This window comes from Primulina tabacum, chromosome 4 (genome assembly GCF_025594145.1).
Source record: "Primulina tabacum isolate GXHZ01 chromosome 4, ASM2559414v2, whole genome shotgun sequence".
In the NCBI taxonomy this organism is placed as follows: domain Eukaryota; kingdom Viridiplantae; phylum Streptophyta; class Magnoliopsida; order Lamiales; family Gesneriaceae; genus Primulina; species Primulina tabacum.
The window spans coordinates 7751879-7768460 of record NC_134553.1 but is presented as its reverse complement, the minus strand read 5'-3'; the positions used below and the strand labels follow the sequence as shown (position 1 = coordinate 7768460).

Sequence of the window (16582 nt, the reverse complement as noted above, 5' to 3'; positions counted from 1 at the left end):
TCAGAAAGGATATAGGGTTCTTGAAATCAATCGTTTTACTGAAACTGGCGATGCAACAAATATCCCCAATATCTCATAGGCGGCATTAGGCACATCCTACGCCTCTTCGTAATTAATATTCATCACATGCGGAGGCTTTATTACATATCTTTCTATGCCTAGCTAGCTAGCTAACTTATGGTGTGTGCTCTTTTTTGCATATTTTTAGCAGTTGGCACCAACATTATTTGGTGTGCACGACATTGTCATCCATGTGATTTTGTGTTGAAATATCTTATAATGAAAAGTCCATCTCGCCACCAATCCTCGTGGATGAAATCCATATAAGCTTAGTGTAACGTCTCAAATTCGACGATTGTCCACGCTGTATCAAGACGAGCAATATAGAAAAAATTTTGATATAAAATTCATGATAATGTCTCTTAAGAAACATGTTCCTTAAGTTTCGAACGTCCCTTATGACAATGAAAACACTCTATACCCTTGTTGTAATAATAATAAAAAAAACGTACATCCCAAGACTTATTTTAGATAACATGTAACAAATATGAAGATCCACGTCCAATTTTATGTCCCAAATAGTTAATCAATGTAGAAGTAAATGAAGAAACGATGCTAATTAAGTTATGTTTGATTGGAGAGGTGGAAATATGGAATATTCTATTATAATATAATTGTCGAAAGTGACCTGATCTATTGAAAATAGTAATTGATTGTTAATACAATGTTTGATACAAGTGGTTTTGTTTGGAATAATCAGTGTGATTGAATATCATGAATGTAGATAAATAGTGGAGTATGTCTCTTGTGAGACGGTCTCACGAATATTTATTTGTGAGACGAGTCAACCCTGTCGATATTCACAATAAAAAGTAATACTTTTAGCATAAAAAGTAATATTTTTTCATGGATGACCCAAATAAGATATCCGTCTCACAAAATACGACCCGTGAGACCGTCTCACACAAGTTTTTTGGCTAAATAGTGTTGCTTCAAACCAAACAAGTGATGAGCAAGGATTATTAATCATATAAAAAAGATTAAATATCATGTGTGTGTGTGTGTGTGTGTGTATACTGTGTTCGAACTCTAACAAATATGAGTTGGCTAATATTTGGCTGTGTTCCGTGATAAATTTTTTTACCTAATTTTCCAGAATTTGACTTATAATATGGTTAAGGTAAGACGTGAGTGCCGAGGGAATTTCGAAAGGCCAAACTTAAACTCGCGAAAAATAAGTCAAAAGTGGTGGAGACTGCGTAGCTTTTGGAAACAACGTCGTTTGGTCTTCTGTAACTCTCCATCATCTACAAATTTTCTTATATAATTGAATATATGAGTAGTAGACATGTCAACTCAATTTATATTATATATAAAAATTAAAGTAAATTTTTTAGCATAAAATATAATATTTTTCACTAACTGAGTGAGGTTAAAAATCCATATCACATAATTGACGCGTGTGATGTATAATTATTAATTAATAAGACTAAAACGTTACTGAGTCAATATTATATATTTTTCTTGGTATATATTAAATAACAGCTTTCAAGAATGAAGTATGTACTATTTTACACAAGATGAAGAGCAGGTGATTGCATTTATGCCTGGAAACAAACCGGAATTCACGGAGACCCACAACCGGTTGACTTATACGCGACGTGTTCAGATTTGGGGTCACCTAAAAAATTTAAAACCGTAGACCTACTTTTGTTCTTTGTGTGTGTCCATATTTTAAAAAAAAAAGTGTAGATGTGTCATGTGTGTGTGTATTTGTTTTGGGCGTTGATTGCGGTTGGGAATAAAGCGTAACTAATTGGTTCTTTTTCTTCTTCTTTTGCCTTTGTTTTTTATCTTTATCGTTTTAACTTTCTTTCTTTCTTGCTTTTCGACCTTTGAATAAAGCAAACGCTTCATTTTATGCGCGGTGGGAACGTTGGCATTTTGGCAAATAGTCCACCCAATCGCCAGGGTATCGTATCATGACTGATTCGATTTTGCTGCATAACCGAGCCCAATATCCTCATTCCTGCTCGTGTGAGTCTGGAATGAAATCATCCCTCCATTTGGTATTACCACACAGCCCTTTTCAACTTTTAAATGCACAAAATACGTAATTCCACTCGAGGTTTCCCCACATTTGAAACATGGACTTTGACCACATGATAGCCCAACGATTAATTCACGCACAAACTAAACCGATTCTGATCCACCACAAGGCACAGTGGTTCTTGCGGACATTTCAAGAATTTGGTGCCTATCGAGCTTCAAATCAGTTAATATCAATACCAAAGTAAAAGTAAATTAATTCAGAGTCTCAGACCACATGTTTGAATCTTTATATGTTTAGAAAAAATGGAAAATCAAAGATGCTGATGCCATGCCCAGAATCAATTGATCTCAGTTTAGCACCGAACAAAAAACGTACTTCAAAGGCGGCCCCCTTCTTCCTCCGGAAAGCGCCAAACAAGAGCACATGCATCTTCCCCGTCATCAAGAATGCATTAATTGCAGTAGTTTCAACCTTTTTAAAGTAAATACAAACCCATTTATTTATTTATCTATCTCGGCCCATTTTTCTTTACCAATGGCGCTCCTCTCTCCATATATACTGCCCTTTTAGCTCCTTCTTTTCTCACAACCCCATTTCCCTCTCTCCCCCCCTTCCCCTTTCCCTCTGTATGAGTTCTTTCATTAGTTTAATCTCATAAATCAGATAATACATTGCGTACACGAAGAGGGAATAACTCTCTTACATTATATATAGCAAAACAGATCTGTGTACTAAACAATATAAGTTTTTTCTGAGTTCACAGTAAGATATATTAATGGAGAAATCCGCGGGACTTTGTTTTTCAATGGCTCCCCTGTTTCTGATACTTGGGGTTCTGCTTCCTCGGGCAATGGCTGCCCATGACTATGGCCAAGCTCTGACTAAGAGCATTCTCTTCTTTGAAGCTCAAAGATCTGGTTACTTACCCAACTCCCAGAGAGTGCACTGGAGGGGTAATTCTGGCCTTAATGATGGAAAACTTAATGGGGTGTGTTGTAGCTCGGCTCTGTACTCCTACAATTTTCTGTCCTGTTTCTGCGTTTAGCTTGACTAATTCTTGAAATCCGGCAGGTGGATCTGGTGGGAGGATACTACGATGCAGGGGACAATGTCAAGTTCGGTTTGCCCATGGCGTTCACCATTACCATGATGTCGTGGAGCGTGATAGAATACGGTGGGCAAATGGGTGGCAGTGGTGAACTTGGCCACGCCATTGATGCTATCAAGTGGGGCACCGATTATCTCATTAAAGCTCATCCCCAACCTTACGTTCTCTACGGAGAAGTAAGTAAACTCTTGTCCAGTTTTATGCATTCAACTGTCGAAGAAATGATTAGATTTTTAGGTTGTCGTTTTCACTGAAAAAGAACTTAAATATCATACAAATCTAGTATTAGTTAAAGTTCAAAATTTTGAAAATCAGGATCAATTTATTATTATTGTTTATGTTCTACCAACGACTTGATGTGATTGTCACTGTTGATGCAGGTTGGAGATGGAAACACAGACCACTACTGCTGGCAGAGGCCAGAGGACATGACCACCTCAAGGGCGGCTTACAGGATCGACCCCAGCCGTCCGGGATCCGACCTGGCCGGGGAGACCGCCGCCGCCATGGCTGCTGCCTCCATCGTCTTCCGCCGCTACAATCCTTCCTACTCGGCGCTGCTCCTTAAACACGCGTCCCAGGTAAGCTAAGCTAATCGGTCCTTCTTCAGCTTCAGCTTTTGAGTGTGGCGTGGGCGTATTTTAGCAAGCGGTTGGGTGTGAAACGGTCGCAGTAAATTAGTTAGCTATGGGGGCTCAGCTTTTAGTGAGTGAGGTTGTTTTCGGTGCATTATAGAAGTGGGCACCACATTTATCACTAAATCTACTGTGATAGTGATATGTGCGTGCGAAGCGATCTGCTCCTTGGCGCATTTTAGCACCATACATAATAATAAGACATTTAATCCATGTCGAATTAGCTATGAATCATTTATTTATAACCGAAACTAATGTAATGGTTCATTTTGAGCCCCCGCGTATTATTAAAATTAACTTCCGTGTGAGATAATAATTAAAAATTTACTTTTATTTCAAAATTAATATTTTTCATTTTAAATATAGATCAAATCAATTTATCTTATATATAAAAATATGTGGGATTGTTTTACAACAAACTTGCTATCATTTTTTCATCCTTTTAATTTAATTTAATTCATGTAAAATTTGATAATTATTAATAATGTGCTTAGTTTGATACATTTGAAATTTATTTAATAATTTATATATTATAAGTAATTGTGATTTATTTTAAATATACTTATATTTGTTAAAATCAAATCCACGACCTAAATTTATTATTATAAAGCATATAACGTAGTTTGTCGCTGACTGATTAATTTGTAATGCATATAATTAAATGCATATTTACAATAAATTAAAGCGATATAAAATCTTTCGGCGCATAGAACGGGTCATGTGCAAATCTGGCCGTATATCACGGGCATTGTCTAGGACCGTACGTGTAGGGTGAGCTTTCAATCCCAACCGTCCAATAAAAATTTCATTGCATCCGGACACGGCTGTCGGTGCAAGGGAACCACTGCTCGAATGCCCATTTTGCCCTTATTCAATCTAACAACCGAATCTTTTTTTCTTTTGTTTCAGCTGTTTAATTTTGCGGACAGATACAGGGGCAAATACGACAATAGCATCACCGTCGCACAGAAGTACTACCGATCAGTCAGTGGATATGCTGTACGTGATCCCACCATTAATTTCTTGGATTAATCCCATATGTATACAAAACTTAATCCGTTTTCCATGTTCTTTGATTATTTAAAAATTGAATTTGTGTTTTTGGGCAGGATGAATTGTTGTGGGCAGCTGCATGGATGTATAAGGCTACGAATAATCAGTACTACTTGAACTACTTGGGGAACAATGGTGATTCTCTTGGAGGAACCGGTTGGGCTATGACTGAATTTGGTTGGGACGTTAAGTATGCTGGTGTTCAGACCCTTGTGGCTAAGGTATATTCTTGACAAATGGAATGTGATTGAGAGAAAAAAATATTTAAGAAGACGTACCCATATGATTTATTTGTAACTGTTTTTAACTCTTAAATATTTTGTGTGGATAATAGATTTGTAAACTAACAGAAAAATTATATCAAGTCTTGTTTGAGACGTCCTGCAAAAAGTAATTGGAGCTTTCAGTTTGAGACGTCCAAGGAATTTCAGTTATATTTACTGATTATTGGCCTTTTTATCTTCTTGCAGTTCTTGATGGCAGGGAAAGGTGGTCGATACACATCAGTCTTTGAGGAGTATAAAGAAAAGGCTGAGTTCTTCATGTGTTCTTGTCTTGGAAAAGGGACGCGGAATGTTCAAAGAACTCCCGGTGGCCTCCTTTTCCGGCAGAGATGGAACAACATGCAGTTTGTCACCAGTGCTTCGTTCCTCATGACAGTCTACTCTGATTATCTTTCTTCTGCTGGCCAGTCCCTTAAGTGTGCATCCGGCAATGTTTCACCCACTGAGCTTCTTTCATTTGCTAAATCTCAGGTGTTTTTACCGACAACTATTCTATATATGATGCAAAAGCACTTGTGGTTAAATGAAATTGAAACGATTTTTTTATGATCCTTAGGTGGACTACATTCTTGGAGACAACCCGCGAGCCACGAGTTACATGGTTGGATATGGAAACAATTATCCAAGACAAGTGCACCACAGGGGTTCCTCTATTGTGTCTTTTAAGGTGAACCCTTCATTTGTCAGCTGCAGGGGCGGATATGCCACTTGGTATAGCCGAAAGGGAAGCGACCCAAATCTTCTCACTGGCGCTCTTGTGGGTGGACCTGATGCTTACGACAATTTTGCTGATGAACGAGACAATTATGAGCAAACCGAGCCAGCTACTTACAACAACGCTCCACTCATGGGCTTATTGGCAAGGCTACATGGTGGTCACAGCGGCTATAATCAGCTCCATCCAGGTTAGTTAAATATATTCAAAAATGCATCTTCTGCAAGTTTTCATGCGGCGTTGCCTTCAAGAATTAACGCCTTTTTTCCATTTGTGACCTCAGTGGAGCTACCTGCTCTTAAACCGATTAATATGACTCCAAAGGAAGCTGTAAATCCATTTTCAGGTACCATTTATCATCTCTTGTTTCTTGTTCAAGGTGTCTGTTTACTTGTGAGAAACTTCTTAGATGAAAGAAAATATTGGTTCTTGGATTGCATATTTAACAGCAAACTTCTGTTTTGCAGGGACGAGAAACCCGATTTCTATTACTCAAAAGCTAACAGCTTCATGGGTTCAAAATGGGGTAACTTATTACCGATACTCAACAACAATCACCAATAAATCTTCGAAGAGTGTGGAGAACTTGAAGCTCAGCATTTCCAAACTATATGGTCCTGTATGGGGTCTCACAAAGGCTGGTGACTCTTTTTTGTTCCCATCGTGGATCAACAATTTGGCTGCTGGAAGAAGCATGGAGTTTGTTTATATCCACTCAGCTTCACCAGCAGAGGTCTCAGTATCAAGTTATACTCTTGTTTAAGCTGTTCATCACATCTGTTTTAGCTAGATGGTGATCAAGAATTCTGCAGCTCCATGACAAGAAAATCTATATTTCCATCCCTTTTTTCCAGTGACTATTAGTTTCAATTACCTGTTGATTTGTGATCTGAGTAGGGCTTGCTTTTAGATGAAGTCTTGGTGCATAAGGTTGATAATCGGGGAGAGAAAGGAGCGACGAGACATTGAAAACAGGTGCTCATCCTCTTTCTTCTCCACTTCACCAGCCATAGGATACATATATCCAGAGATTTAGTTATAGACAGTACAAGAGTGAGAATCACAAGACGATTTGCTTGTCAATATTATCCATCTTTTTTATTTGTTCTTCAGAAAAAAATGTTGGATTTCTTGTGTCGCCTTATTCTGTGGTTTATGTTGTAAACTTTATGACAGCTTATATTTTGCAATTTGAGGTTGTAGTTTGAGCAAATCCCTTGGTGTTTCTTGATTTTTTTTTAATAAAAATATCGTTTCTATGTTTCATGGAAAACGCAATACTTGATACGACTTTGAATATAACATTTGGAAGAGAGCCTAATATTGCAATGGAAGAAAGTCGTGTGTATATGAGAGCTAAATTTGTGCATTTACATGCGATTAAGACAAATAAAGGACTCACATTTCAGTCATTTAATTGGGCAGAACATATTTTCAAAATCATCAAAAGTCAAGATTAAAATACCTTTTTGATGTGATGGGCATTGTCCAAACTGCAAACTAATATTTAATTATTTCATGGTTATTTTTTTAATTTTGCTAAAAAATTAACAAAATGTCTGTACATATAAAAGTAAGATGTTCGTTTCTTTTTGGTTTTTCGAGTATTCAATACATTAGGGGTCCAGACATGAGACATCGAAAAGAATCCATTCGGCAACGTTTTTGGTTCTCACATGATTCTTAATTGGAGCCAAGTAATATATATTTGGAGTCCAAAAACGTATTAATATGAAATCTATGATACCTTCACATCAATATTTAATATTTACAATTACTTGATCAGAATTCAAATATCAGATTTGTGATATCATCGATGAATGACTAATTATTTACGGATATAACATGAGAGTCGAGACATAAACAAAGGAAAGAATTAGCCATACGACGAAGCTGCATTCCAGATGTATACGTGCAAGAAAATATGTTGATTCCAGATTTCTATCCACAATTACATCAAGTAGAATTGGGAATCTTTAATACCAAAACGTCAAAACAATCAACATAACAGCCTTCCACATAAGGAGTATATATCTTTGAACATTGCAACAGTTACTGAAGACACTGAAGACACGAGGTGTACTAATCAACCAAATGTAACTCTGTAAGCAAATACCAAATATCACCTTAGAAGGAGTCTGTTATTTCTTGTACATTTTGTCAATCTCGTTCTGCGAGGGAAAGAACATGTCATTGTATTTTCAACATATATAAAACAAAAACTATCAAATGGCTTGGAGTAAACTCAAAATCCTAGATCAGCCCTTGCACACATAGGCACACACAATCGACAATCTAAACATACTGTCACAAAATGGTAAAAGGATCTTGTAACTGACCTGGTAATATTTAAGCAACTGAGGCCTTTTCTTCTTAAATGTTGGTGTGATGAGGTCTCGTTCCATATCAAATGGAACGGGATCGAGGTGCACAGCCTTAATGAATTCAAAACCCTTCAACTGCAAAACTCAAATAAAATCGAAAGAGTAAGATAAAAGAGTGAAACTCATTCAAAGAAAGCAGGTCGAGATAGAATACGAGTGGAACAGATCATGTAAACTACAAGGAAAAACCTTCTTCTCTTTTGCTATTCGCGTGAGTTCTTCAATGAAGTATTCTTTCACTTTGACATGTTCACAGAGGGCATTAAAGTCACCAGATATACCAGTCTGTTCAGCCCATTGTTCCACGGCTTCCTTTTTAGGGTTAATAATGGCAATGAGAAATGATTCGAAGCTGTTACCATAAACCCATATCTGCACTCCAAAATTTATGCAATTCAAATATCATATAACAGCACCATGGTGTATTTCTTATTAGAAACACCAGATTTTCCAAGTTAACTAGTTTGTCAAAGATACCAGAGAAGGAGTCATACAATATTGGTATTTCATGGCCATTGCTAAAAATTGATTAAAAACCATGTCGCAGGAATTTACTCTAAAGGCTGTGAATAGAACAATGACACCCAACGTATCCGTATGATGTTAGCTAATTTTAAGAGGTAAGACATGAACTAAGGATACAATAAATCTAACCAGAACAAACCAACACGTACATACCGAGTCAATATCTGGAACAAGACCATAAATATTTTCTAAGTTCTCCACTGCGACATATTCTCCTTGTGAGAGTTTAAAGATGTTCTTCTTGCGATCAATTATTTTCAAGCTCCCATTTGGTTGCCATTCACCAATATCCCCTGGTAAAATGGAGTTTCATCAAAATCAGGATGTAAAACATAAGGGGATGGGCTAAATATCAATTCCAAAATACTGGAAAAGCAACCTGTGTGAAACCAGCCATCAATTAAGACTTCTTTGGTTAAATCTTCGCGTTTGAAATATCCTGAAAATAAAGTATCTCCGCGTACACATACTTCTCCCCGTGGAGTACTTGAAAGGGCATCATACCCGAGTTCGGGAACAGATTCCAGGCAAACATCCACATTGGGCACCGGGGGACCTACAGTACCCAGCATGTCGAGTTCATCCGGTATTGAAACGAATGTACCAGCACAAGTCTCAGTCAAACCTACGTCACCAAAATATAATAAAAAGCGATAAGAAGTCAGAGAGCGGGATATACATAACTATGACCACAAGTAAATCGAGGTTCAGAGTGCTCTAAACCAGCATACACCCAACATTTGCTCCTTTATATAAAAGCCCAAAGTTCTCTGATAGAACAAGTAATGGCCAGAGGAACATGAGCTTAACCTTTCAAAACAAAGCGTTTTTTCACATGGAACAGTTGAAAAGGATGGCTTCCAAATTATCCAACAGAATAAGTGCAGCCTCAGAAGTTATGATGAATTGGACTAAATCATGCAAATTCTCAAGTAAAACTTTAAAGAAAAAGGAATTAGAAACTTAAATATTATTCCTATCTGAAAATAATAAGAAATAAAACATTTCGTCATTTAACGAAAAAGATGTAACGAAAAGTCCATGTGATATCTTCACCAAAAACAACATATCAAGTGTTAAAATGCAGCAAAGCCATGAAGAAATGAATGAAATGCCTCATATGCACGAAGAAGCAGTTCTTTCAAAAACCAATGATCGAAAACAAATTGAAAAAAAGAACAGTGGGCTATTATAGCACAAAGGAACAATACCATATCCTTGAAGAACATAAGAACATGATACTACTCGGAGAAATTCTTCTACATGAGCCGCAAGAGGTGCTGCTCCAGATAAAATAAGTCTTACATTGCCCCCCAAACCTTCTTTTACCTAAAAGAGTACGCAAGGTTGGTCACAATTCAACGACTATGAATAGAGCAGAAACACTTCACAAATATGACATTGATTACGTTGTTGAAAACAATTTTGTCACATAGTGGAGATGCCTCTGAATGTTTATAACCGTTCCTCATACTACGTAGTTTCCTGCACGATTTTCACAGCATGAAAGCAGCCCAATTAACCACTTGGATTAGGCTGTGAAAGCTTTAATTGATAATAATATTTAGAACCCTCATGATTTAAGTCAATACCTATTACTTCAAACAACAAGGTACATTGAAAAATTTTGTTCGAGCAACAAGATATAAAATTTTAACAAAATAGAAGTTAAGTTCAGATAAGTGAGCATACAAATTCTTTTTAATTTTCTCAAAAGTACATCCGAGGTGGGTAAGAACTTACAAAGAGTGAGCAAAATTGAACAGGGTTTGCTTAATGAAACCTCCAGCAGCAATCTTCTGTTGCAAACCTGAAACAGCAAGATCCGTTGCAACATAAACACACCCAAGTTGATGTCAACAATAAGCAATGCATAAGCCACTATGACCATGACCACGATTTATTTTTATTGTCCTGAAATTAGTACTTTGATTAAAAAAATGATTATATGTAAATTCAAATAATAAATTATTTCCATAAAATATTTGGCAAGTGGGTTTAGTACAGGCATATATTAAAAGAAATTGACCTAAAAGTCCAAATATTTGTTGGCATAACCAAGAGATGGAAAGCGAAATGTAGTAAAATTGATCCATTAATAGAACATGCTAGTCCACATTATCCATGCCCATCACAAAGGGTGAAATGATTCAACAATTACTCTTCAAGCTACACAAATTGGATTATCTTAACCTGAATAAATTCTATCCAGTACCCGAGGTACTGCACAAAAGACAGTGGGCTTGAGCACTCCAATATCTTCAACCAATAACTTAACATCCTGAACTTCAAATAACAAAGTATATTAGTCATGTTTTACAAGCTCAAATGATAGAAAAGAAAATGAGACCATACCCCACGCCAGAATCCAATTGACGCCCCATGATTGATGAAGCATTCTTCAATGACACGATCAAAGATGTGTGCCAAAGGAAGATACGATAGATACACGTCATTGACAGTCAACTACAGAGAAGAAAGAAACTACAATTCAATTCAATTTAATCGATTGTTTCTTGCATGTCACATTTTGATAAAGCATGCAATTTTTATTGGAGAGTGACAGCATGAAGTTTAAGATTTTTCTCTTTCACACAAAATATCTGACAAAAACAAGACAAATAATAGATATGTGATCACCGGTTCATTCACGTTCTCCAGCAGACACTTCACTCCAGCTATTAAAGTAACAATGCTGTTGTTGGAAATCATAACACCCTTGGGGTCTCCAGTTGTTCCACTTGTATACATAATCGTACAAATGTCTGTTTTCTTTTTTACTGGAAGATCAAATTGCTTATTACCCCCCTGCACAGTGTCATAAGTAAAGAATTTTAATTGAAACTTTTGTAAGCAATTGCATGAAATAATTTCCCATTGGGCTATTGTTATATATCATCCTGTTGGGTCATCCTAACTCTTTATGGCTATATCAAAGTGGGGCCAAATATTAGTGCAGAGCTTCTGACCATCCTACGAGGTTTGAAGCTTTTTCTGCATAACCAGTTTTTTCCTTCTCGTTTGACACGAATTTGCTAGTCTCCATGACCGTCATTAAAGCAGCAAAGACGCATTGGGATATTTGTGATATTCTGAGTTAGATTTTCTGCTATCATCTTGGATTATCTGGTTATTCGCACATTTATCATGAAGGGGATGTCATTGCTGCACTTAACCTAAAGAAGCCTTTTGTATTGCTATCTCCTATATAGCTACTTCCAGAGCTCTTGACCTCCTAGTCCCCTCTAATGTATTGCTATTTTCAATTTTTATATATATAAATAGATGGATGTTTGCCTGAGCCTCCACCATGCTATGGCGGTGGTTTTAACAGAAATAACAGCATCCACTTTATCTTTCCAAAATACATCTCTCCATCAATCAAACTTTACATTTGAAATTTCACGCCATAGTCTACAGAATTCCAGTTTTCATTCTATATCTTTAGTTTTCTTTTAATCTTCTGAGATGCTAATAGGTAAAGATACCCTAGGGAGAGATTAATGGTGAGAAGTCTGCATCTTCCGATTTCATTCTGCACAACTGTGGTCAACTAACATAAATAAAGAGACAAAATAACAGTGAAACATAAAAGAAAAATAGGAACTGTTTAACTAAATTGAAGGAAATTCAATAGGTAACCAAAAGGCATAACGATCTGAAAAGTCAAAATAATAAAACATCACTCTCTCTCATGTTGAATTTCACCTAGAGTTTCATAGGCACTTTTCCGGTTCTAGATATCACGCTGGTCCAACTTAAACTATGCATCCAAAAGCCTTTGTGCAATTTATTTGAATGTAATTCTCAGTTCATATCGTTGAGTAAGGTAAATGACTTCATTGACAAAAATTCAGTTTCCCACGAATATTTAACCGAGATGCTTGAATTAAAGTAACAGCTGGCCAATAACTGGTTCAATCAGAAGATCAAAATGGACATAACAAAACATGAATCAAGCCAAGTTGGTACCCACTAAAACAAGCGTCACAACGGATGCAAACTAGAAAGTCTGAAAAACAAGCTTACCAGTGTTAAAAATTCATCCCAAGAATAAATAGCCACACTAAACTTTTCAACTTCTTCCTTCTGTTGAGAAGTAACTTTCCCAAAGCTCACAATTGCTGAAATTGAGTGGAGGAAACGTATATATTCACCATATTTATGGAAATCAAAACCAATACTCCACAGGAAACCTGACACAAAAACCTACGTACTTCTCAAATACTTTGTTGAACCCGGAAAAGTTTTCAACAGCTGCAAATTCAAAAGAATAGGTTAGCATTAGGCCCAAAGACATTGTATCATTAAATATCCCGAAAGAAAAAGCTCAAGTCTCAGTGGTGATACAACTTTAAACCAACTTTATTCGTTAACATTCATGCTCACTGATAAAGTCATTGATAAAGACTCCAATGATAGAAACAAAAGAAAATGGAATTTCGTTTTTTAATATTAGTAACTGTACCTCAGAAATTTTTTTCTCTTCCACAAAAGCAAATGTAACTTCCGCATGGCATATAATAAATTCAACAGCTCCAGCACCTAAACCAAAGGCAAGAACAAAATTTTACTGCATACTACTGGTAAATTTTGCGAATTGCAAAAGCATCCAGAACATATCAAATGCATTCGACAAGTAAAATTAAGCATACCTAAGGTGTCATATAAAGGGACACAATAGAATCCATGAGCATTACAAGCCTGCAGAAACATGCTTAACTTTCAGAATAAATGCACAATATTCTGTTTCAGATAGCTTCTACACAACAATCGATAGAAACCTTTAAGATGCCAAAAACAAATAAAGAACAATAATAAAAGAAAGAGTGGAAAACATTGAGTGAATACAAAAAAAAAAGATTGGAAAACCATGATACAGATATTTTACTCCTTTATTTGTCTTAAACCTAATCCAAGCAAATATCATTTTCCAATATAAACGTCCTTTCTTTGTAGGCAAGTTATCCACGATGGCCAAGCTTTGAAAGAATCGGAAAAGAAAAAAAACAAAAAATATATATTAAGGGCGACTTGAGATGATAGGAAGGACATAGGCGCAGGAAGTTATACACAAAAGGAGCAAAATAAGAACCCAATATATTGGGAAATATTAAGCACGGAGAAATCTTATTCAGATTGGCATATTTTACTTGGATTAAACCAAAACCAAGTACAAGCCAGCAAAAAGGCATCAGTGTTCTACTTACAACTATTTTAGGTCAGCAATCTATCCACCAGGAACCAACCAATCAGACAAATGTTTTCAGAGCACATAATTGAAGATGATCTTTTGAAATGGTAGCATATATCATACAAAAGACTAGGTTACTCAAAGTAGTTTAGGGACATCTGAAGTTCTTCCTAGGAATTCAAATTAAATAATACACAAGTTTTTCATTTAAATTGCAAATCATGAAAGTAACAAACATCTGAAGTTTTTCCTTGGAATTCAAATTAAATAATACACAAGTTTTTCATTAAAATTGCAAATCATGAAAGTAACAACCATCCACGCCCAAGTATGAAACACACATACCATGCATAGAAGGGGATTGAAATAAAATTATTTAAGTACCTCCATACTCATGATCCACTCGGAGCAATTAGCACCATAAATTCCACACCGTCCACCCTGAAATTATTCAGTTACGCAAGAAGGACATTCTTGTATTATACATGCAACCACTACCACAGTTAGATGAAGCAAATAATATATAGAGTGAAGCAAATGATTATGAGCAACAACAGACAACACTATGCTGGTATACCAATGCTAGCATAAGAGAATAAAATCAAGAGAAGTAATGTCGAGATTACATGAACTAGGGAGTGAAATTTTTTAGAAGCATGTGAGAATTGAGTCTCCAATAAGGAAAGACGACTCTCCGGAAAATATGATGGATAAATATCGCATGAATATACACTAGAGATGCATGAAAACAAAAAAAACATTACAGCAAAAAATGTAACAGTGTCTTACTTCCTCAATGCCACAATTGCGCAAGGAATTCCCAACTTGCAACACTTTGTCATATACTTCTTTGTAAGTCATCCACACGTATTTACCAGGCTGCCAGAGCAGATCCGTCATGATTATTACCCAATAATTCACACCCACGCAAAGAAGGAGAAGAAATGCAAGTGCAAAGCAGGAAAAACCATAAGAAAATTGATATCTCAAACAGCATGCTTGAGCAGCAAAAAACAATCAAATGAAGATACTACACCTGCCCATTAATAATTTCTCGACGACCAAGCATTCGGTTATTGGGATATTTCTCAACTGATAAACTGCGCCACAAAGAACAACGTTAGATTCAATCATTCATACACAAAAAGATTTAAGATAAAAGCAGTGATGGATAGTTAGTATTTTATACAGATCAATTAAGAAGATAGGGAGCATGAACCCTATTCAAGAGCACAACTTTGTCAGTCGCTTCTATAATATGTTCTCAAGTACATTTCGAATTTAGTCAGTTCTTGATATACTTTCATTTCACAAAATCCTTTTGTTCTTATACTCGAAACAAACCTTTGACCTTTTTAGCCTTTTGTTCAAGTATAAAAGTAAAGGAAGGGAGTGTCCTGGTACATATATGTTTTCATCATATCAGAATCTATGCTCCTTTATCCAATATTATTGTACTATTAGGCTAGCAAGTCAATATGGGGAATAAAAAAATAATGAAAATTCAGAACTTCGGCTCGGTTTTCTTCTTCCCCTTTTCTGATGTAAAATGTCAATAGGGATAAATGCCAATTCTTAAGGATGTAGGCTGACAGGGATAAACATAAATTCCACACGAAGTTGTTATAAATGGCATAAAGTAAATTAAAATTGAGATTTAGTATGGCAAAGAATCTATCAGAAAGTTGTAAACAATACGAACTGAAACCAAACAAGATTATTCAAAATGCAATACATGGTCACCATTATTTTTATATATCATAATATCTTCTTATTCTTATCCACATCAATTTTGATAAAATTCATCGTATCTCCTCACTGGTGACCAAACAATAACTTCTAACCTTGTCCAAGAAAAAAGATTACAACTTTTAGGCTAAACCCTTCTACGGTATTCAACTCTAATTGCATGTCAAAAATCCATTCAGTTTTCATAAAATTAAAGAAGTTATTATGCAACTCTTATTAAGAGAAAACTAACTATGCTGATCATCCAATACGTAACGAACCAAAAACACTAGGAAGCAAGTCGGCAAATAGCAAAGTTCAATTCCATTCGTTATCACACATTCACACATTGTTCAACATGGGTGGATATACGAAAAAAATTACAACAAAGAAACATAGACACACTCTAAACACAAACAAAGTCCCTATCCATCATGATAATCCAAAGTAATCAATTAAATCCAACATATCCATGATAAAGGAGCACTCGACGATTCTTTAAGTCAATTAAAAATTTCCCAAAAGAAAAATAGACCGGAAAATATCCCAGCAGCAGTCGAGTCCCGGAATCGGCTCGGGAAACCCATCCTTGGCAAAAATACTCCTATAAACCGGTCCCATCGACGGGTTTCCATCCTTGGCAGGCGTTGAAGGCTCCACTTCAACTATAAATCTCTCCTTCTCCATCTTCAAACCTTCTCAAAATCTCTCTGTACACAAAAAAGCAAGGACGTCAACCTTTACAGATTTATGGTTGTATCCACGCGTAAGTACTGAAAACGAAATGTTTGAAAAAAAAAATATGAGTGAAATTTTTGGGCAATTTGGTAAAGAGACCTGCTGTAAATTCTATGATTGGAGAGCGGCTGAAACGAGCTACTTTTATTCATATTTATAATAATA

At 36.1% G+C, this 16582-nt stretch overlaps 2 protein-coding genes across 2 annotated transcripts; one reads left to right on the top strand and one right to left on the bottom strand.

Moving 5' to 3' along the window:
- Nucleotides 1-2594: 2594 nt before the first annotated feature.
- On the top strand, nucleotides 2595-7061 carry LOC142542931 (endoglucanase 6-like). The gene is made up of 9 exons (XM_075649849.1): nucleotides 2595-3041; nucleotides 3125-3337; nucleotides 3542-3742; nucleotides 4706-4795; nucleotides 4906-5070; nucleotides 5320-5604; nucleotides 5690-6038; nucleotides 6132-6194; nucleotides 6316-7061. The coding sequence occupies exons 1-9, from the start codon at nucleotides 2829-2831 to the stop codon at nucleotides 6609-6611; spliced, it is 1875 nt and encodes a 624-aa protein (XP_075505964.1). The 5' UTR covers nucleotides 2595-2828; the 3' UTR covers nucleotides 6612-7061.
- A 663-nt stretch (nucleotides 7062-7724) lies between these two features.
- LOC142542930 (long chain acyl-CoA synthetase 4-like) lies at nucleotides 7725-16476 on the bottom strand. Its single transcript, XM_075649848.1, has 19 exons — nucleotides 16215-16476; nucleotides 14988-15051; nucleotides 14741-14830; nucleotides 14336-14392; nucleotides 13413-13461; nucleotides 13226-13302; nucleotides 12975-13014; nucleotides 12787-12881; nucleotides 11398-11565; nucleotides 11113-11223; nucleotides 10951-11038; nucleotides 10501-10567; nucleotides 10167-10242; nucleotides 9969-10086; nucleotides 9137-9382; nucleotides 8911-9050; nucleotides 8422-8604; nucleotides 8188-8307; nucleotides 7725-8019 (listed from the first exon to the last, which is right to left on the bottom strand). The coding sequence occupies exons 1-19, from the start codon at nucleotides 16364-16366 to the stop codon at nucleotides 7990-7992; spliced, it is 1971 nt and encodes a 656-aa protein (XP_075505963.1). The 5' UTR covers nucleotides 16367-16476; the 3' UTR covers nucleotides 7725-7989.
- Between the last annotated feature and the right edge of the window lie 106 nt (nucleotides 16477-16582).

What these genes read in the sequence shown, in the direction of transcription:
- LOC142542930 (XM_075649848.1), bottom strand. Translation starts at nt 16,366, where the DNA reads ATGGAGAAGGAGAGATTTATAGTTGAAGTGGAGCCTTCAACGCCTGCC. An exon ending in TTCAACAAAGTATTTGAGAA is followed by an intron (nt 12,882 to 12,974) that starts GTACGTAGGTTT and finishes ACTCAATTTCAG; the next exon opens with CAATTGTGAGCTTTGGGAAA. An exon ending in TGATGGCTGGTTTCACACAG is followed by an intron (nt 9,051 to 9,136) that starts GTTGCTTTTCCA and finishes CCATTTTACCAG; the next exon opens with GGGATATTGGTGAATGGCAA.
- LOC142542931 (XM_075649849.1), top strand. Translation starts at nt 2,829, where the DNA reads ATGGAGAAATCCGCGGGACTTTGTTTTTCAATGGCTCCCCTGTTTCTG. An exon ending in TTTCATTTGCTAAATCTCAG is followed by an intron (nt 5,605 to 5,689) that starts GTGTTTTTACCG and finishes TATGATCCTTAG; the next exon opens with GTGGACTACATTCTTGGAGA. An exon ending in AGCTGTAAATCCATTTTCAG is followed by an intron (nt 6,195 to 6,315) that starts GTACCATTTATC and finishes TCTGTTTTGCAG; the next exon opens with GGACGAGAAACCCGATTTCT.